The 21,411-nt window shown below is 45.4% G+C and overlaps 4 protein-coding genes across 6 annotated transcripts; 2 read left to right on the top strand and 2 right to left on the bottom strand.

The window, feature by feature from the left end:
* Positions 1–27: 27 nt before the first annotated feature.
* On the bottom strand, positions 28–2,403 carry LOC136537930 (probable transcription factor At4g00390). Of its 2 annotated transcripts, none has more exons than XR_010779159.1 (2): positions 1,527–2,403; positions 28–500 (listed from the first exon to the last, which is right to left on the bottom strand). XR_010779159.1 is itself a non-coding variant. In XM_066529909.1 (2 exons), the coding sequence occupies exon 1, from the start codon at positions 2,348–2,350 to the stop codon at positions 1,583–1,585; it is 768 nt and encodes a 255-aa protein (XP_066386006.1). In that variant the 5' UTR covers positions 2,351–2,403; the 3' UTR covers positions 30–500; positions 1,580–1,582. The 2 variants fall into 2 exon arrangements, 1 of the variants encoding a protein (XP_066386006.1); XM_066529909.1 differs by having other exon boundaries at positions 30–500; positions 1,580–2,403.
* Positions 2,404–7,169: 4,766 nt separating this feature from the next.
* On the top strand, positions 7,170–10,510 carry LOC136537929 (uncharacterized). Its single transcript, XM_066529908.1, has 11 exons — positions 7,170–7,525; positions 7,924–8,112; positions 8,234–8,287; positions 8,675–8,785; positions 8,889–8,951; positions 9,022–9,276; positions 9,413–9,559; positions 9,640–9,667; positions 9,754–9,824; positions 10,007–10,066; positions 10,171–10,510. The coding sequence occupies exons 1-11, from the start codon at positions 7,274–7,276 to the stop codon at positions 10,237–10,239; spliced, it is 1,299 nt and encodes a 432-aa protein (XP_066386005.1). The 5' UTR covers positions 7,170–7,273; the 3' UTR covers positions 10,240–10,510.
* Positions 10,511–12,012: 1,502 nt separating this feature from the next.
* On the top strand, positions 12,013–17,918 carry LOC136537928 (alpha N-terminal protein methyltransferase 1-like). The gene is made up of 8 exons (XM_066529907.1): positions 12,013–12,329; positions 12,444–12,582; positions 12,761–12,819; positions 13,055–13,174; positions 13,267–13,368; positions 17,106–17,160; positions 17,328–17,425; positions 17,507–17,918. Exons 1-8 carry the CDS (start codon positions 12,117–12,119, stop codon positions 17,633–17,635), a joined length of 915 nt encoding a protein of 304 aa, XP_066386004.1. The 5' UTR covers positions 12,013–12,116; the 3' UTR covers positions 17,636–17,918.
* Positions 17,919–18,686: 768 nt separating this feature from the next.
* LOC136537927 (dihydroceramide fatty acyl 2-hydroxylase FAH1-like) lies at positions 18,687–21,357 on the bottom strand. Of its 2 annotated transcripts, none has more exons than XM_066529905.1 (7): positions 21,079–21,357; positions 20,289–20,360; positions 19,832–19,924; positions 19,564–19,760; positions 19,373–19,478; positions 19,089–19,235; positions 18,687–18,986 (listed from the first exon to the last, which is right to left on the bottom strand). In XM_066529905.1, the coding sequence occupies exons 2-7, from the start codon at positions 20,337–20,339 to the stop codon at positions 18,870–18,872; spliced, it is 711 nt and encodes a 236-aa protein (XP_066386002.1). In that variant the 5' UTR covers positions 20,340–20,360; positions 21,079–21,357; the 3' UTR covers positions 18,687–18,869. The 2 variants fall into 2 exon arrangements, with proteins under 2 accessions (XP_066386002.1, XP_066386003.1); XM_066529906.1 differs by lacking the exon at positions 21,079–21,357 and adding an exon at positions 20,436–20,551.
* Positions 21,358–21,411: the final 54 nt, after the last annotated feature.

The raw sequence follows: 21,411 nt of genomic DNA, 5'->3' as shown, positions 1-21,411 counted from the left end.
AAGTTCGAATGCTCATTAACTAGCACATTTGCAATCAACCACTATTTTCTTTAGAAAAAAAAAGGTTTTCACTGATTTTATAGAAGGCCATAAAATGAGCTCTTACAACTATATTGCTGGGATTCCAACTTAGGGCTTGTTTGGATAAACTCAATCCCTCCCTATCCATATAGATTAGTGTGGAAAATGAACTTATTTTCCACCACGACCCCTTCCAGTGTGTATGGATTGAAGGGGATTGCTATGTTTCCAAACAAGCCCTTAAAGGGAAGCACAACACAGGCAAGACAGCTAGAGGCAAACATCCAAACAGCAAACGAAAGGAACAGTCACTAGCAGAACTGCAATTCTAAGAACTAAGCAACCAGAACATCAGAGCAAGTCCTCCATGTTATGTAGCTTACACTCCTTGACAAAATATTAAAGCCACTTTCACTTGGGGCGTGTAATAATCCTCCAGACATCCATGGATCAGCTTCCTTCAACAAAATCCACCACTTCTGCAAGCCAAAAGTAGTTTTGTGGAGAACTTCAGTACGGAATTTGGGGAATTATTGCTCAATAAACATTTTATTATGAGTTGTCCACAACACCCAGGCTAAAATTGCAAAGAGTTTGAAATCGTATAACTGCAACCCTGGAGGTAACCAAGTTTCATAAATTTTTTGAGTACTACAAGAGGACTCTACAATGAAACTACTACTACAACTACTACTAAAAAAAAGGGCGTACCCAGTGCAAAGAGCTCCCGCTCTGTGCGGGGTTTGGGGAAGGGTGTCAGTGGCAAGCCTTGCCCTCGCCTGTGCAATGCGAGAAGACCGCGACTCAAACCCGGGACCTTCCGGTCACAAGCAGTAAGACTCTACCGCTTGCACCAAGCCCGCCCTTCCTACAACTACTACTACTACGCTACTAATCATGCTACTTTGAGCTATACCTATAATGACAATCAAAAGGGCATGGGAAAATAAAATGCAAGAAGATCAGCATTCTGAATCATAAAGAATTCAGAGAATCACATAGTCATAGTCACAATCACAGTTCACAGGGTAGTGTTTGGAATGCGCTCCAACTCCAGTTGCTCTGGATGATAATCTGGGAGCAGAAGCCCTTCCGAACACTGCCCTAACTTTATACAATGATCAAAATTGCCCATCGATGCAAAACACAACATTATTCTTGAAATATCATCACTCTTTCCATTTCTTCCATTTGCATTAGATGGGCTTCATGAAATGTTTTGCCCATAAATTGTGTGTCATGCTGCAACTACCATTTGCATTAGATTGTGAGTGCTAGCGGCTTCAAACCAACAAACCAACTTCTTGTTTTGTTGCCGAGGGGAAATTTATTTTCTTTCTGAAAACCGGTTCGTAGCTCAGACAATGGTAGTGCAAAACAAACTCAATGCCAACCATTCACGGCATGACATTTCAGATTGTTTGCAGTTGATGGTGTCCTCAAACTTGCCACAAAGAATCTGATAACATGTCAATCATGAAACCATGCCAAGGAGCCAATCTTACTGTGTCTTTCTACGGCAATCCATGTACGAACAGAAAGAAGATGAAGAGATCACCATTCACTTGATAAATCCCTGAAGCGCCTTGGCAACGTTCGTCCTCAGCTTGTCAAGCTTTGCGCTCGCCCTGGCCTCGGCCACCCGCTGCCTCTTCAGCTTCGCCTCCAGCCGCGCCGCCGTGTCGTCACCGATGCGCCCGAACGCCCTCTTCAGCGACCCGTAGCCGCAAATCGCATCAATCGCCTCCGCCTCCGCGGAGAGGCAAGGGTACAGCTCGGTCAGCTCGTCAAACCCCCTTGGGTCCTCGCGCGCGTCGGCCGCACGGGTCTTCTTCTCCCTCTTCCCCGTGCGCGTGTCCGCCCAGATGAGCTTGGAGAGCTTGTAGATGGTGACGTCGCCTTCCTTAGGCGGGATTATGCCGCGTTTGAGGCGGATGGCGGCGTTGTCGTACCGGGAGCGGAGCGCGCGCAGCCGCTTGGCGACCTGCTCGGCGCTGAGGCGGTCCTCCGCGCGGAGGCGACCCCGCAGCGCGGCGACGAGGTCGTCGGGCGACGGAAGCCGCCCGTGCTTCTGCCGGTGCGACGCGACGGCCTCGAGGAGCGCGATCTCGTCGGAGTCCGGCCACGAGCGCTGTGGCGGGCGGGGCTTTCTGGAAACGACGGGCTCGGGATCGGGCCCTGAAGAGCCGTCCGAGAGCAGCGAGGACGCGGCGGAGACATCGGATTCGGGAGCAGAGTCGAAGGTTGTGGAAGGTGATGACGGGGGACTCAGATGTTCGTCCGAGACGGTGGTGGTGGTGTCGTCCGAGGGGCGCTCCTCAGATGCCATCTGCAGCGGCGGCGGCGGCGGCGACGACGAGGTTTTATGAAGTTGTGGTTCCAGGTTTTGTTTGGGGTTCAACGGTGGATCTTGCAACCAATCAGTTCTCCTCACCGGGATATTTAACTTTTGCCCTTTTAGGTATGGCTTTCTTTTTCTGGCAAATTATAGAATTTTCTTTTACTACTTATTTTATTTTAGACATAGCGTATATCTAATCACATAGCAAAAATTGTGTATCTAAAAAAAATCAAACATCTTTTACAAATTTTACTGAAGGAGCAAGACATTTCATCCTGCCACCGTCGCATGGCATACCTCGGTTGCCCCTTGCACGCACCGTCGCCACATCGCCTCCTCACCGCCACAAGTTCGTTCTATGCCACCGATGGTGTACTTGCCTTTGCAAGTGCCACCGATGGCGGTTCGTTCTATGCCACCGATGGTGTACTTGCCTTTGCAAGTGCCACCAAGCAAACAATACTGAATCCCACCACGTGTGCTTCGACGCTAAGTCTACTCCGTCCTAAGTTAGCGTCACCAATAGCTATGTCACCTTCAATATGTTCGTGCCATGTTAGATTTGCAGACTTTTGCTTGATGTGAAGCAAATAAAGTAATTGAAACATTGGAGAGGTGCCCATGCATTAAGCCAGAAAGTAGAGGGATATTTTGGAGTTTGGCTTCTCCATTCTCACCGGTGATATATATGTAGATGTCATCCTTACACAATGATTTTATGGCACCATATGGAGTATTAGCTTCACCAAAGATGTTGGTTCCATATAGATCTCACAATGCAAGCTACATTTATACTTATCTAGATCCCACCACTATCCTTCTCTTTCCTAAAACGTCACTTTCCCCTTTACAATTTAGGAGGGAAGACGCAGACACATCGATGGTCCTTAGGGCATGTACAGCGCGTCTCTTCCCCTCGTCTCCGTGTTGCTGTTTTTGCGAAAACACCCTCATTTGGCTTGGAGACGGTCGCGCCGTCACCTCGCGAGGCGACGATGAGGGTCCGTGCTCCGAGGCCCAGTCGCCGGCTGGAGCAGCGCTGTACGAGTCGTCTTCTCGACTCGGCGATGCACATGGATCCCACGCGGGTGCACGCGTAGCTTGGTATTGGCGCGCACGGGAGCACGTTGCGCGCCCTGGCCGCCGCGAGCTGCACGGTGGAGCTCCGCCGCACTGTGGGCTGCGCACGGGCGAGGTAGAAGTTGCGCGCCAGATTCGATCCCCGCCTCGCCGTCGTCGGAACCTAGGCCGCCAGGCTCAGAGGTCTCGTCAACGAGGGAGGTGGAGGATGCAGCTGCAGATCTCGCCTGTCCGTGCCGCGTGCTGCTGGCGGCGATAATCCAAGCTAAGCCACGGAAGGGATCACCGGCACCCCAAGCCGAAGGGGATGACGACCACAACATCCCAGCCATTTACACCACCATTTACAGCCTCGGCAGCACCCATCACCACCACCTCCAATATCAGACTCGACGCCGACGTCCATAGCGCACAGGAGGTGTTTGCCGGAATGTCCATGAGGTAAGCAACGCATCCTTTGGACTCCATGTGTATGCCATGAATCGCTAGTGATTTGCGCATGGAATCTGAATCCTGTGAATGGCCTCGCCTGTATAGAATGTGTCTCTATATACATGGGAGCAGGTACGATTCTGCACACAAATATGGTCAGTCTATACGTGCTTAACTATGCTTGATTCCATAAGCTCAGTATGGAGTTCAAATGTTAGCACAGTTGTAAAATCCAAAAATGGCCTGTCCTGGTGACACGAAATTTTACCATGTATAATTTCAGCATACAGATTTATGTTTCAGTATGGAGCTTCAGCAAAAGTGCGTTGTGCTAAAATTCTGTCTTTTGTTAGTTTGCCTGTCCTGCTGTTTTTCATCATAAGGATATCTCTTGACACCATGATGTATGGTTATTGCCGTTCTGTTTCAGTTCTGAAAATAGATGTTTCAGTTCTGGAAAGAGATTATTTTTTGTTCTGAAAATAACTTATTTCTGTTTAAGCTTGTTACCAACTTACCATGCTGTATGGTGATTGCACTTATGTTTGAGTTCAGAAATTATCTGCTGTGAAGATCACAGCGATGTTTAAGTTTCTGAATTTTCAGTTAGTGTGACATGGACATTTTGATGGCAATTGTATGAACCTTGAGCAGTCTAGCATGTGAACTCATATATGTTAAGTTTCTGAATTTTCAAGTATATGTGAACTTTCAGTTAAGTGGAAAGAGCTATCTATTAAGTTTCTGTACTGTTAAGTGGAAACGGCAATACAATGGTATACAAATTGATATTTATAATTGATCTTGCCTACATGAAAAAAATTAAACTACTTAAAGATGACGTCTGTGGATTGTACGATCTGTCTTTTTAATTATCTGTATATTAGATTACAGTCTCTTACAGACGACCCCATATCTGTGCGCTGTAGGTGCCCTTAGGCGTCCCCAGCGGTACGGGCGACGTCGCGCGGCTGACGTAGCAGTGTAAACGAATATAAAAATGAAAGCCTGAACTCACGTATGAGAAAGATGAACGGACCCCACAACTGCAGAGACTGATGATTTTTTTTGAACCTGTGCGAGACCAGTGACGAAACAATCGCTAGCTATTTGTTTTTCCAGACTTCTCTCTCCACCACGTGAGTACATTCAGCAATCAAATAGCTAGCTCAAATGGCCTCCAACGCACGCTTAGTCAAATTAAACCAACGCTGCTTCCACAAGACTTTCTGACAATTTTTTTAAAAAAAATAGGGATTTTCATTACTCAGACAAAGCTGAATCATCAGCCAGTACAGATTGAATATGGACCGGAATGGAGATGAAAGAATGTTCCACCTCCAGGTCGCATAGACTACCTAAAACAACCAACTCATGGGCTACCCTGTTACGTAAACGCGGACGTTGTTGGATCTTCCAAGAGATGAAATTCAGAGCTAACAGGCTTCGCGACTCAGATATGAGATTGGTCATAGCACTGAAACCATAGGAGCTTGCCACGGACGTTGCATCAGTTTCAACAACAACATGACCCACGCCGATTTCAATTGCTGCCTGGACTCCCTGTTTGCAAGCAACGAGTTCACCATGCATTGGGTCCATGAGAGCTTCCACTCTTCCACGTTTTACCGTGATCATATCATCACTTGCCGAATCGCGGAGAATGCAGCTCCAGCCACCTGAGCCTGTGTTTTGATCAAAAGCCGCATCACAACCCGCCGTGACGCGAATACACAACGCTGACATAGAAATTAAGGCTGCATTGGGAAGCCCTAATGGCTGGTTCGGTTGAAGGGGAATGGCTCCCTGGAAATAATTCAGACTGGTTTTGTATTTTAATTTAAATAGGCTTCGTCATTTGAAATTATTCCTAGCTAGGTTTTAGCTTAACCGAACGTGGGAGCATCGTTCCAAACGGTGGGTAAATAAAAAGTTAAAGGGGAAATTAGCTTCATATCATTTAAAGATCACGAGATTTGGAAAATACCACTCAAATATCACGGCCACGCGAAATACCACCAAAAGAACAATCTATTACCTGAAACTACCATTCTGTCACGGTTTGGCCCAACGACGTGAGTCCACCGTTGCTTCTCACTTCTTTCCACGTGAGCACCAGTGGAAGTCCCATCCTCTTCGTCTTTCTCGACTCCGGCGTAAGTCTCGATCCATTATAGGATGGAGTCCGGGCAGATCAGCACAACCTCTGGTGGTGGGGGGGAGGGCTTCAATGTCTTGTAGCTTAGGTGGTAGAGCTGACGTGCCTTGGCTATGGACTCGCTGCAGCCTCATCGGCGGGCACCCGCGCCTCTTCCCGCACCCAGCATCAAGGCCACGGACCCTGCAACGTCCTCCTAGCCGTACCCCGGGTGGCAAGCCGAGAGCGCGGACTCGATGGGAAGGATCTGCGCCAACGGGCTCGATGGGAAGGATCTCATCCTTCTCAGTAGGACTAGTACACATGCATCTAGGCACATCTAGCTCTTTTCTTGCATGCATGGAACTATGGAAGGTAGCTAGCTGATCTGACCCACGGGGCCACGAGCGGACACGATTATGCAGCTGCGCACATGGTTGGGCCGGCGGTGTGCATCTTAGCCTTCTTCCTCCAGGAACAGCTCTACAACTTCCCGCGGCACCGTGCGAGCTCTGCAAAGGCGGTGGTGGCACGCGGGCAAACTTGACCAGCCGGGAGGCGACGGTGGCGCATGCGCAAACTCTGCCAGGGAGGCGGTGGCCCACTGGGGAGCTCAGCCGGGGCGGCGAAGTCACGCGTGCGAGCTCTGCAAAGGCGGCGGCAGCACGTGCGCAAACTTGACCAGCCTGGAGGCAACAGTGGCGCACACGCAAACTCTGCCAGGGAGGTGGTGGCGCATGAAGGAGTTCGGCCGGGGCGGGGGAGGCACACGTGCGAGCTCTGATGTGGCGGTGGTGGCACACATGTGAGCTAAGCTGAAGAGGATGAGGCGCTCGCGTGTGAGCTCTGTCCATGTCCGGCTCGGGTAGATGGGAGTTGGATTTTTTCTATGGCTCGGGTAGGTGGGAGTTGGATTTTTTTTGGTGCCTTTAGAAGTTTGGACAGGAATCGATGGTGTTGACACTGTTACCTTCAAATACGACGGCACGCTACTTTTAGATAACAGTTTCATCTTTTAGTGATATTTTACGTAACGGAGTTCTTTCAGTGGTATTTTTTGGATCTCATGATCTTTCGATGCTACGAAACTAATTTTCCCAAAGTTAAAACTCCCTTCCTCGCCGACTCGCACGTGCGTTTTGAAAGCCATCACGCGCTGCTCACGTGCCATCCATCTATCCATCTCGCACCTCTCTCGTCCCTGACAACCGTACGCCCCACCGTGTTCCCGCGCCGCCCACGAACTCCTCCCGGCGCTGCCCATGACGACGGTGTCGCGCGCGCTCGGCTCCGCGTTCGCGGGCTTCACGCGGGCACCCGCGGCGGCGCAGACCGCGACGACCCTGCCCTCCCCGTGCGGCTCGTCGGCACTACTCCAGCACTGGTGGCGCTGGAGCCGGGCCAGCCGCGCCCGGCGGTTCTCGTCTGGCCGCGCGGCACGGATTAGCATGAGCCTCCGCGCCGGCATCGTCGGGCTTCCCAACGTCGGCAAGTCGACTCTCTTCAACGCCATTGTGAGTAATTAAGCTTGCTTATTTCGTTGCTTCCTGTTCCTGTGAGGAATTCGTGTTGTCAAGAACTCGTAATAACCGGGGAGTCTAGATGGGAGAGAAATGTGTAGGTTCTTTTCTTCTCTATACATATTCTTCTGGATTCGTTCATTAGGTCGGTATAGGGTGGAATTGTAGCGTGTATGTTGGTGGATGTCCGTGGACGCCAACTGTTCGACGTTTTGTCACATAAGACATTCTTGTGGAACGGCTGACACTGTAGGTTTGTATAATTTGTAAGAGTTGCCTTCTGGACTTGTTGCAGTAAAATGTTTCAAATGGAGAAATGTATGCGATATACATAGGACAGGTTCTTCCAAGGAATAATTTAATGTTAATCTGTTCTCAATTTTTTTTTTCAGGTTGAAAACGGGAAGGCACAAGCTGCAAACTTTCCCTTTTGCACCATCAACCCAAACGTTGGTGTGGTGGCTATCCCTGATCCTCGTTTGCAGGTGCTCTCAAAATTAAGCAAGTCGCAGCAGATGGTCCCAACATCCATTGAGCTTGTGGACATTGCAGGTCTCGTCAAGGGAGCAAGCAAAGGAGAGGTAGAAGTTTTGTCATTGTCTTCAATCTACCTGCAGGATAGCTCCAACTCTGCTGAGCAAAGTTTAGATGGTTTCAGATTAGTTTATACATAGTGGTGTTATTGTTGACAATTGACAACAGGGACTAGGAAATCAATTCCTTTCAAACATCCGTGAAGTGGATTCTATACTTCAGGTTGGTATCTTGTACTTGTATGCTTAAGCTCTGATATATTTGCCCAAGTTCTAGTGGCTGTGTGCGGCATCCTGCTGGCATCTTTATACTTTACAGGCTATAATAATTCAATTCTCCATCAGATATCCCTTGTTTCTCCAATTTTACTGATATGTGATATGTGAAGTAAAATTGGAGCCACTCTGTTATCCTTATCCAGCACTGCAACTCACTGCTGGTGCTTCATTATCATTTCTTTCTTTTCTTTTTTCTTTTCTTTTTTTGCGAAGATCATTTCTTATTTGTTGGAGATAGCAAAATATTATTGGATGAGCCTCTTATAAGATATTAGCTGTGTCGAGGCTCTAGGAGTAACTAATAATCTGTTCTTTTTTACTGGATTCTCAGGTTGTGCGATGCTTTGAGGATGACGATATAGTCCATGTCAATGGCAAGGTCGATCCTAGATCAGACATCGATGTCATTAACCTAGAGCTCATATTTTCGGATCTTGAACAGGTAATTTGGTGAGGGAACTTCCATTCGTCTTGTTATCACGTATTTCAAAAGAAACTTCTATTACTATCTATGATCCTCTCCAATTGCTGTGTACTAACTGTAGATAGAGAAGAGGCTAGATAAGCTTAACAAGAGCAAAACTAAAGATGTGCAAGTAAAAGTGAAGGTAAGACATACGAATTCTTTCATTCTGATGACCTTTTTTTTTCTATGTTCTAACTGTTGTAACTACTTAGGAACAAGCAGAGAAATCAGGATTGGAAAAAATTCAGCAGGCGCTTATGGAAGGAAAGCCTGCAAGATCGGTCGATTTAGCTGAGCATGAGAAAGAAGCTATACAACATCTTTGTCTGCTAACTATGAAACCTGTCATTTATGTTGCTAATGTAACAGAATCTGATCTTGCTGAACCTGATAACAATCCTCATGTCAAAGAGGTGGCTAAAGCAGCATCAGACTTGCAGTCTGGCATGGTTACAATATCAGCTCAGGTTTGTTGTATGCATCTAAACTACTGTAAGCTTTTGAAGAAATTTCTGTGAAATAATTTCATATTTTTGCCTGAGTGATGTTGCCTATCCATATGTGCTCCATCTATGCTAACAAAATCATGGAATGCACAAACAGGTTGAAGCTGAACTCGCTGAGCTACCTTTGGAAGAGAGAGTAGAATATTTAAAATCTCTTGGTGTTGCTGAAAGTGGACTAGGAAATTTGGTAAAAGCAACATATAATCTATTGGGATTAAGAACTTATTTCACAACTGGAGACAAGGTGCATCTTTTGTGCTGTTAAAGGTTTTTTCCCCCCAGCAGTTAACACAAACTGACAGACCTTTGACTGTGTCCTTTTAGGAAACAAAAGCTTGGACTATTCTTGCAGGTTTCCTTCTTCCTCACAATTATTTTTATTGTAATATTTGAAGAAGTTTTTGTAATCATTATAACTGCATGTAATTCTATATGTAGGCATGACTGCGCCACAAGCAGCTGGAGTTATTCATAGTGACTTTCAGAGAGGATTCATCAGAGCTGAAACTGTAAGCTGTGTACAAAATGATGAGAATTTAGTGACCAAATTTCATATTTCAGTTTACATGTTATGATATATCGCAGTTACAAATGCCGATACATCACCTCTATGGAATTTGGATATATCGATTTACCTGCTTTTTTTTGTTTCATATTTACTAATTGTACAATGATTACTACCATACCTCAGGTATCCTACGATGATTTTGTTGCAGCTGGTTCTCTTGGAGTAGCAAGGGAGAAAGGGCTGGTAAAGATATTTGCGTTGCTACACCTTACATTCAGTGATTTGAAACATGTAGTTAAAAATATGCTTTCTTTGCTTGTTTATTTAATCTGTTACTTTGACTGCAGTTGAGGTTGGAAGGAAAGGATTATGTTGTGCAGGAAGGAGATGTCATGCTTTTCAGATTCAACGTGTGACAACAATAGTAGCAAAAAGCTTCAAAACACCGGAATTTGTACTAGGCAGAATATAGTTTGCCCATACTGTGACATTTTTTTTGGCCTCTTGACCACCGACTATAGATCTACCAGCATTGTTTCTTTTCTTATGAGGAAAAATACAATGGTTCACTCTGTACGAGTATCATATGTTAAAGAAAGGCACCCTGCAATAGTTATTCAGTGTAGCTTCTGTTCTAACACCAGTGGTGGCCTTATGGGTCACTCGAGATACGTTGCCAAATCTGCTTGAAGTTTTGCGATGACTTTATAATGTTACATTACAAGAGATTAGTTAGGGCTAATATGTTTGTGGAGATGAAATGTTAATTTCCAATGTATCTCAATCTTCTAGTATTTCTTTCAGAAAAGCAAAGTCGAAAAAAACCACCCAATATGTCACTATGGTTTTGCAACGAAAAGAATGTTGTACACTTGTACTCATTCTTCCGAATACATTCTGTTGCAAAGACCCCCAACATGTTTTATTGCAAAAATCACCCCTCCCCTCACGCAGCCTGCCACCACGAGTCCACCAAAATGTGGCGCTGCAAAGTTGGATATACTTAGGGCTCCTGCAAAGTTAGGACAAGACCAACGCTATTAGCTTCACCTAAAAGTAGTACTCTAGTGTCACTCTTACATAGTCTAAGATGATCTAGTGTTACTGTTCTCTCAATGTAGGCTATTGTTTATCGTCCCACGAGTCTCTACTGAACGGTAGCTACTTTTCAAGCTCTTGAGTCTTGAATGGACGTTGGAGGAGGTGACATGACAATAGAGTGTCTCTTCGCCACAACGCTTGCTCTAATAAGTGCCTTAGCCTTTTGTCAGATGGGGATATGATTTAGGGGAAGGTGACATCACAATAGAGTGTCTCTTCAGTCTTCACCACAACGCGCGCTCCAGTTAGTGCTTTAGCCTTTTGTCAAATGGGGATATCCTAGCTTCTACAAGCATATCTGCCAATCTCCGAGGCTATCGATGCATGTTTCGTGGATTGTTGGCTCAGAACATAGCCATTGGGCAGCATTTTCAGCATGGTGTGTTGGGCAGAAGGGAGAGAGTGCATGGCTAGAGGTGTAAATCATGTTCCTACATCGACCCCCCCCCACCCCATGTCACTTGCCTTTGTGTTGACATGAAACAAAAACATGCAAGTTGATCCCTTCTTCGGTTACACAACATGCAAGCTAGTTGCTTAGGTCACTACATGCAATGGTGTCATATTTATTGTTGCTGGAAGCCTAGAACTTGATACGACTTGCGTCTTGTTAGAGTCGCAACACCTTTAAAACTTGCCTAAATGAAAAAATGGAGAATGTCTAAGAAGCTATCCGTAGAGAGTATTTTTTCTCAAGGTGTATACATTAATATAGTTTAGAGCTTCGACTAAAAGGATCATCGACGATTGCCATGGTGTTTTTGGTATTTGCACAATTTCTTTATTGCAACATCATGAATAAGCATAATCCAAGCAATGGGACCCATCATGGTGTCTAATAGCTCTACATGGGTGAAAATGGGTGGAATTAGTCAAACACCTCGGGGTGTTTTGTCAACTATTGTACAAGTGAATTATCTAAAAAATCAACTGAAAGAAAAGGATTTCTTGACTTTTAGTCGCTGCAACAATGTGCTAATGTCATATATGTCCATTTTTGTCTATAAAGAACCTCATGGATAGGCGATTTCGCGAAAAGTGGACACCATCATCGCGGCACCGCGAGTTCACATATGCTAATCGGCCCCTGTAAAAACTGAAACAGCACATTTGAACCCCTCTCCCCTTCGCCTCGAGGACGCGCGCAAGCAGAAGCAGCCATCACTCAGCCGCCGCCGCCGCCGCCGGAGTAATGGATTCCCGCGGATTCGATTCCGCCGGCCGCATCTTCTCCAACGCCACCGAGATGTGGGCAGAAGAGATCGGCTCCACCGCAGCGGAAGCCGAAGCCGCCACGGCGCCCCCCACCCCCACTGCCACCGAAGGCAGCGGTGACGCCAGCGAGGAAGGGGCCGGAGACGGGAAGCGCAAGGAGTGGTACTCCAAGGCTATCGCCTACTGGCAAGTAAAGCACCCACTCTTCCTCCTCTTCGAGGCCGCCCTGAACCCTAAACCCCAATCCAAATACTTATTCATGCCTACAAATTTAGCTTAGAATTTGGTCGAATTGGTGCCGTAGGGCGTGGAGGCGTCGACCGAGGGGGTCCTGGGAGGTTATGGGTGTGTGAACGACGTGGATGTCAAGGGCAGTGACGCCTTCATCCGCCCTCTCCTCGCAGACCGGTTCGGCACCGCGAAGCGTCATCTGGTTGCGCTTGGTGAGTTTATTTATTACTGCAAGGAAGTTTTGGCTAGTGCCATTAGAGCTTGTTTATGTGCGAGTTTTGTTCTAGTGATTTCACTCTGTGAAAGTTACTGTGTAATAATGTTCATTTTATGGAATCCTTGTGTGCAATCTGCGATGCTCTTATGTGTCATTTTTTCACACTGTGTCAGATTGTGGCTCGGGTATTGGACGTGTCACAAAGAATTTTCTTCTTAGGCATTTCAACGAGGTATGGAACTTGTCTTCTCTGGTTATGCTCCTTTAATCCTGGAGATAGATGCATACTCAGAAACTGCAGCGTCTTGTACATGTATGCGTACAGCATATACCATGATAATTGCAGCAAACGACCTATTTCCATTATTCTGATGTATACACATTTAAATTGTTATTTTATGTTTGATCTGTGGTATTTTTGTTGTGTCTTCTTTTGTTTTGATCCTTTTTGAAAAATTGGAATTCAGGTAGATCTTTTGGAGCCAGTATCTCATTTTCTTGAAGCAGCACGGGAAAATCTTACTGGATATATGGATCAAGGAGAAGACTCACACAAGGCTGCCAACTTTTACTGTGTGCCTCTTCAGGTGGTACCGTAGGTCATTATCTCTCTTTAGGTATTCTTTGAAAAATTATTCTCCCCTTCTCTGTGTATAATCTAGTTTACTTCTTTCTTCAGGACTTCACTCCTGAGGAAGGAAGATATGATGTGATTTGGATTCAGTGGTGCATAGGACAACTTCCTGATGATGATTTCATTTCATTTTTTAATCGTGCAAAGGTGACTTGACTATGACTTCATTAATTTATTTTCAACCGTACGCTGCTTTTTTTGTTGGATTGTATTGAAACATTTAGTTGGACTTAAAGTGCAAATTTGACACTTGTATTGGCAAATAAGTGCTATAATACAATTTTAGGTTTCATGGAATTCTTTTCCATTGAAATAATGGCTTGCAAACTCCACCTATGTTGTCTCAACATAGCAGGTCCCAAGCTCTGGTAAAGGAGGAGGTTTGTGTTAGGCATGGTGAGCCAACGTTAAATCTAGCCATTCTAATGGAGATGAAACCCGAAAGAAAATTGTTGGGGCGTAACCCTCTTAACGACGCGCCATATCGGAACCCGGGTATGGTGTTAAATGAGCAAGGGCCGGGTCGTCACCCCCGTGACGCGTCGTGTCGCGATCTGGGCACGGTGTCAAGTGATCAAGGATCGGGTCGTCGCATCCTTAGTGGCGCGCTACATTGGCGTCTGGGTGAGGGTCTTCACATCTGATTCGACGGGTGCGAAGGGATAAGGAAGCTAGTCGAACCAACTAGGATCCGTTTAGGCAGTTGGAATGTAGGGTCGCTTACAGGTAAGTTAAGAGAATTAGTTGATACCGTGACTAGGAGGCGTGTAAATATATTATGCGTTCAAGAGACTAAATGGATGGGTCAGAAGGCGAAGGAGGTGGACAATACAGGTTTCAAGCTTTGGTACACAGGGACAGTTGCGAATAGAAATGGAGTAGGAGTTTTGATTGATAAGAGCCTCAAGAATAGTGTGGTGGGAGTGAGAAGGCAAGGAGATAGGATTATCTTAGTCAAGCTTGTCATTGGTGATATGGTCTTGAACGTAATTAGTGCGTATGCCCCCCAAGTAGGCCTCGACGAGAGTGTTAAGAGACAGTTCTGGGAAGACTTAGATAGCCTGATTAGAGTTGTACCCAGTAGTGAGAAGCTTTTTATAAGAGGAGATCTTAATGGGCATGTAGGTACTACAAGCGCAGGTTTCGAGGCAGTTCATGGAGGTTTTGGGTATAGTAGTAGAAATCAGGAGGGGAGATGAAGTTCTAGACTTCGTGGTAGCTTTTGACCTGATGATAGCCAACACTTTCTTTAGAAAGAGAGAATCTTATCTAGTGACCTTCAGTAGCGGACAACACTCTAGCCAGATTAACTTTGTCCTCACAAGAAGAAAGGACAAACGAGCATGCTTGGGTTGCAAGGTGATACCAGGGGAGTGTGTTGTTTCTCAACATAAGCTTTTGGTGGCAGACTTTCGTTTTCAGATACGTGCCCGTAGGGATAAATAAGCTAAGATTGAAAGAACAAAGTGGTGGAAACTGAAAGGGGAGACGTCAGAGGTATTCAGGGAATGGGTTATCAAAGAGGGCTCTTGAAGGAAGAAGATGACATAAACAACATGTGGGAGAAGATGGCAACCAACATTCGGAAGGTGGCCTCAGAGGTGTGTGGAGTAACCAAAGGAAGTGGAGGCGAGGCTAAAGATACTTGATGGTGGAACGAGGAAGTCCAAAGGGCTATTAAGGAGAAGAAAGAGTGCTATAGACGCTTGTACCATGACAGGAGTATGGACAACATAGAGAAGTACAAGGTGGCAAAGAAGACTGCAATGCGAGCTGTAAGTGTGGCAAAGGGTAGAGCGTACGAGGATCTTTACCAACGCTTGAGTACGAAGGAAGGAGAGAAGGACATTTATAGGATGGCTAGGGTTCGTGAGAGAAATACAAGGGACTTCAACCAAGTTAAGTGCATTAAGGATGAAAGGGAGCATCTCTTGGTGAAGGAGGATGAGATCCGACATCGATGGCAAGAGTATTTTGACAAATTGTTCAATGGTGAGAATACGGACACAACCTTTCAGTTGGATGACTCTTTTGATGACACCAATAGGCGCTTTGTGCGAGAATCCAAGAATCTGAGGTCAGAGAGGCGTTGAAAAGGATAAAAGGAGGTAAGGCGATGGGACCGGATGGTATCCCAATCGAGGTATGGAGATGCCTCGGGGACATAGCTATAGTATGGCTAACCAAGCTGTTCAACCATATTTTTCGATCGAACAAGATGCCTGATGAGTGGAGAGAAGTATATTGGTACTGATCTACAAGAATAAAGGGGATATTCAAAGTTGTACTAATTATCGGGGAATTAAGTTGATGAGTCATACTATGAAGCTATAGGAGAGAGTTATCGAACATCGCTTGAGAGCAATAACGCGGGTCTCTATGAATCAATTTGGTTTCATGCCCGGAAGGTCAACCATGGAAGCCATTTTCTTAATAAGACAAGTTATGGAGCGGTATAGGGAGAAGAAGAAGGACCTACACATGGTTTTTATAGACTTAGAGAAGGCTTATGATAAAATACCAAGGAATATTATGTGGTGGGCTTTGGACAAACATAAAGTCCCAACGAAGTACGTCGGGCTCATTAAGGACATGTACAACAATGTTGTGACTAGAGTTCAAACAAGTAATGGAGACACGGATGACTTCCCGATTAGGATAGGACTACATCAAGGGTCAGCTTTGAGCCCTTATTTGTTTGCCTTAGTGATGGATGAGGTCACAAGGGACATACAAGGGGACATCCCTTGGTGTATGCTTTTTCGCGGACGATGTAGTGCTAGTTGATGAAAGCCGAACAGGAGTGAATCAGAAACTGGAGTTATGACGGGAGACTTTGGAGTCCAAAGGTTTTAGACTCAGTAGAACTAAAACTGAGTATATGAGATGTGACTTCGGCACTACTATTCGGGAGGAGTAAGATATTAGTTTGGAAGGTCAAGTAGTGCCTAGGAAGGATACCTTTCGATATTTAGGATCAATGCTACAGAGAGACGGGGATATTGATGAAGATGTTAGCTATATAATCAAAGCAGGGTGGATGAAGTGGCGGCAAGCATCTGGTGTCCTATGTGACAAAAGGGTACCACAGAAGTTAAAAGGTAAGTTTTATAGGACGGCGATTAGACCTGCTATGTTGTATGGTGCAGAATGTTGGCCTACGAAAAGACGACATGTTCAACAGATAAGTGTCGCGGAAATGCGTATGTTGCGTTGGATTTGCGGTCATACAAGAAGGGATCGAGTTCGGAACGATGATATACGTGATAGATTAGGGGTAGCACCAATTGAAGAAAAGCTTGTCCAACACCGGTTGAGATGGTTTGGACATGTCCAACGGAGACCTCCAGAGGCACCGGTGCTTAGTGGAATTCTAAGCCAGGATAGTAACGTGAAGAGAGGCAGAGGAAGACCGAAGTTGACTTGGGTAGAGGCAATAAAAGGAGACTTGAAAGGATGGAATATACCCAAAGACTTAGCCTTAGATATGAGTGCTCGGAAGACAGCTATTCACGTGCCTGAACCTTGATTGCTGCTGCTGGGTTTCAACTCTAGCCTACCCTAACTTGTTTGGGACTTAAAGGCTTTGTTGTTGTTGTTGAAATAATGGCTTGCAGATGAACTTCTTGGTGCACTGGTAGAAAGATTTTCTATATATATTACCTGGACAAATGTTATATTTCTGGTTGTATATCAATCTTTTGTTCTAAGGAAATGCCAGTTCACCTATATAAGCCACACTATTTGTAATCATACTACTTTTTCCTTAGATATGCAATTGAACGAACCCTTCCAACTGATCTTGTTTGTGCACCTATTATTAGCGCCATATTATCAAATTATAATGGATTCTAATCAGGCATATACTTTAATTTTCTTTCCAGGTTGGGCTCAAACCTGATGGTTTCTTTGTTCTGAAAGAGAACATTGCAAGAAATGGTGAGTTTGTTGTACCATATATTTTGTTTATCTACCACAACATCTTTTCTAGCGAAAAGTGGTGTTGTACTCAACTGAAATTGCTACAATGCATTGTTTCTAATGTTTTACTTCAAGAAGATCATATGCTTGATGTTGCTCTGAGAACACAATGTATGTTTTTTCAGGTTTTGTGTTAGACAAGGTGGATAACAGTGTCACTAGATCGGACCCATACTTTAGGGAGCTATTTAAAAGGTGTGGATTATATATCCTCAGTGTTAAGGTAAGCATTCAAAAGTGCTGATGTTATTTAGTTTATTCTTCATCTTTCTCATCATCCCATCTCATTCTGCAAATGAAACAGGACCAAAAGGAGCTCCCGGAGGAACTATTTGCTGTCAAAATGTATGCACTGGTGACCAGTCAACCGAAAATCCAGAAAAGTGGAAAGAGAAGGCGGCCTAAAAATTCACCTCGTATGATCCGCTCTTGAAGAATGCTGGTACTAGGTGGGCAGTGAGCTGCTGGGCCTGTCTGGTCATGTATTGCCACTGGCTTGTGCTAAACTTTCTAGGACATTAGCTTTTGCAGTGTTAGTTTTGTTTCTATACATTTTATTTCTTTACAAGCTCAAATTTCTTTGAGATCAGCTTCATTTGTCAACAACTAATGTTGTATCACCTGGTTACTGTTGAAATATTCAAATATATGATCTCTGTTGTGTGTGCACGATCACATTATTCTGAGAGGAATATGCTGAAGTTCTGAATCAGAATGATTGACATGTGCTTTCCTGTCCCATCTCATAACATGTCTAAATGTAATGAAATATCGCAGAACCGCGCTTATATCGTGAGAAATAAACACCTTGGTAGATAGGCCTCTATAATTTTATTGGGTTTTCCAGTGCCATCTGCAACTGCAATAAGTGTCTTCTCCAGCCATAACAAACTCTAATGGTTTGAATTCTTTACTTCACAATGCTGCTCTTATTGCCTCCTTTTTCATATTTCCTTTTAATTAACATGACAAGTAGCAAGTGAGCATAACTATACTAGTTGGGTGAAAAGTGTGGTCATGTACCCAACCACCCAGATTTAATTCCTCCCTCACCTTGAATTTAGATGACTATTTTCTTCTTAATGAAAAACAGTCTAGTTCTTCCTAGGTTGGTCACATTTTCTTTATTATCATTACAGACTGAGTTAACATAAACATGACATTTGGTACACAGCAATTATTGTTTTCTTGTGTGGTCTTAGCTGTTGTCTAAGCTGTTCATACCTTTCTCAAACGCACAAAATTTGCGGCACTCTCCTGAATCTGTAAACTCAAGCACAGAATATCCATCAGATATACCCAGTCTTCCAACTGTGATGCTCCTGGCTGTCAGACTGAGACAGCTCATGATGGGGACCCAGAGGAGGAAACAAACGAGTGAGAGAGAATCTTGCATTTGCAAGTGTCTGATGCCCTGATTTTGAGAACTAGACGGAAAGAGTTAACATGCGATTTTTTGATACAGCTGGCAATGCACACAATGCTGAGGCAGCGAAATACTATCTTCACATTCAGAATAGATCAACAGACATCAGTACACCACATGAACTTTGAACTGAATGGACATGTCAACCCATCGCACGAAGACAGATCCAGGATCGTCCCTGGCTTGAATATATATTACAGATCCCCTAGATTTTTTCATGCCAAGAATTGTGTTATGTGCGTCAGTTCTTCCCAGGTGTCATGGATGGAGGCAATGTCCCAAAGACAGCGTCCCAAAGCGATGAGGTAATGCCGAAGCCCATGTCTTGGATTCTGAAGTGATGGCTGAGGTGATACCTCTGCATATCAGGCAAAGTTTCAAGGAATCAAAACCTTGTGGACATTTCCATGGAGCAGCTGGCTAATTCATGACTTTTTTATAAGAGGCATTAGGTCCTCACCTTGAGATGTTTTGCTGGGTCTGTGGATGGTTGTCCATGGTGCAGGTAGTAGTGAGTGCAATCATACATCACATATCCCAACAGACCACCTCCAAATAATGCAGGTGTGGTTGATGGAGTTGCGAAGAATGCGACCAGGTTCCAGAACTGAAATCAAAACATTGGAGGGTTCAGTTGAATCGGCCATATTTCTTCTGAATGGCCAAAAGTTCCAGTTCGGCCAATCCAGTTTGAAGCATAGTGTTAGTACTTTTGTTGCGTGTATAACAGTTTCAGGGCTATACCGGGAAACACAAAATTGCTGTTGCAGTAGGAGGAAAAACAAGCCTGAGCGAGTCCATAGGGTGCTTATGGTGGCATCCATGAAGAAGGTAATGTGCGGTGTTCCACCTGCAACATTGCATCGACAGCAATTTGAAGAGCAGAAGGAAGGCATAATGAGACATTGCCAACTTGAAGGTTGAAGTATTCTTACCAGTAGGTTTTGGTCTCAATGTGGAATAGGAAGCGGTGCAAACTATATTCAATCAGCGTCCAAATAAACATTCCTAATAGAGCCATCAGAACTACGTCCTGGACGGTATTACCCATCAAAATAGATTTCACGAATATGAAGCAAACAACAGGCAGCCATATAGTTGGCACAGCCCACCACTTTGTGCGAGTCAAGAACTGGACATCCAAAAAAGTTTGTTAGTACGTACCAAAACCCCATGGGATATAAATATGATGGAATGCGTTACCTCCAAGACATCATTTCCAAAAAAGCGTGGACCCTCCTTGCTGACGATAGGCTGGTGAACCCATTCCTGGTAACGTTCCTCAAGATGGCCAACCTTCATCCACAAAATTAATAGGCAGCCAGAAGACGATTATGTGTTTATTTAAAAAAATAAAAGAAGACGGTTATGTCAACTGTGAAGCAACTGGACATCGATTCAGAAACTCAGAATTTCACAACTACATGAGATTCCTCTTTCATAATAAACATCAGCAGTATGTCTGCCACAATTATTGCTGAGGAAAAGGCAGAGTCTATACCATTAGACCTGGTTTTGAAAAAACCCAAAGTTGCACTAAACAAGCTCAAAAGCAATGAGAACTGTAAAGTGCTGAAAGACAATCCCATAAGCTACTTCAAAAAAGCTAAGATTCACAACAATCATCGCAAAGAAGCAACTAATTAAGAGTGAAGCATACCTGGAAAACAAGGGGCTTGTTGAGATCAACTGTGAACTCCTGGACAACCATCTTCCCCAGTCAGCGCTGCACCTGCACCACAGAATCTCACATCACATACCACACTCAACAGTGAGGAAGCAAAGACAGATTCAGAAAACTACAGACTTCAACAGCGCAGGGAGCAACTCGTAGTTGGCGAAATGAGGAAAACCAACTGACAATGGTGAGGAGAGCCGCGCCGAACCAGCGAGCGTGAGGCCTAGACAGTGGACACACACCAGTGAGGATATCATGATTACCACCTCCCCCCCCCCCCCGCCCGCCCACGGATCGGGCAATGATCGCCTCATCGGCATGTGGCTCCGGCACACAACAGGCAATATTTATCTCCTTACTCGACCGCCCACAGCGTATGGTAGCACGAATTTGGTAACCAGTACTTGTAGTGTCACAAGAGCATACCTGCCTCTAGTATCTACACGATTTTTTTTAAAAAAAAAACTCTTTTGCAGTCAAATGACCCCACGAATCTGAACAGACTTGGTACAACACCGTGGCAACAAATGCGGGCAGAGCAATCTCGGTGTAGACTAGATCCAAGGCATGGGGGTACTGAAACCACCACCGCCGCCGCCCAAGCGCCGAAAAAAAATATATCTCCGACGTCGTACATCTACGAGACTACGAAACTAGACCGGGCGAGCGACATTGTGCAATGCGGCCGGCCACGGGGTCTAGCCTAGCGGAGCAGCACGATGCGATCGAGAGAGGGGAGGGAGTGGGATCAGAGGGGGACAGGGCAACTCACCAGCGGCAGCAATGGCGAGCTCTTCCCCGGGAGCGAGCGGCGGACGGAGCCCTCCTTCTCCCCCGGGCGGCGAGACAGAGAGAGAGGAGGGGCGAACGGAGAAGAGCAGCGGATGGCAAGAGCGGGCGCGGGGCGAATAAGAGAGCAAACGCGAGGGGCTATCTGCCAAAAAATAAACAAATGCCTCCTCCCGTCTCCGGTTCCAGTCTGCCGCCAGACCAGCAGATCCCCCGCCTCTGCGCCGAGCTGCGTGCGCGTTTGCAATTAGCGGGGTTTTGCAAGGGCGCGTCTGTAAACGGTGATCCGCCAAGGGCTCTCGCTCTCTCAAATAGC

The sequence above is a fragment of the Miscanthus floridulus genome, chromosome 2, assembly GCF_019320115.1.
Source record: "Miscanthus floridulus cultivar M001 chromosome 2, ASM1932011v1, whole genome shotgun sequence".
Lineage (NCBI taxonomy): Eukaryota > Viridiplantae > Streptophyta > Magnoliopsida > Poales > Poaceae > Miscanthus > Miscanthus floridulus.
Note: the sequence above shows the minus strand (reverse complement) of the source record. Positions and strands in the feature narration are given on the sequence as shown.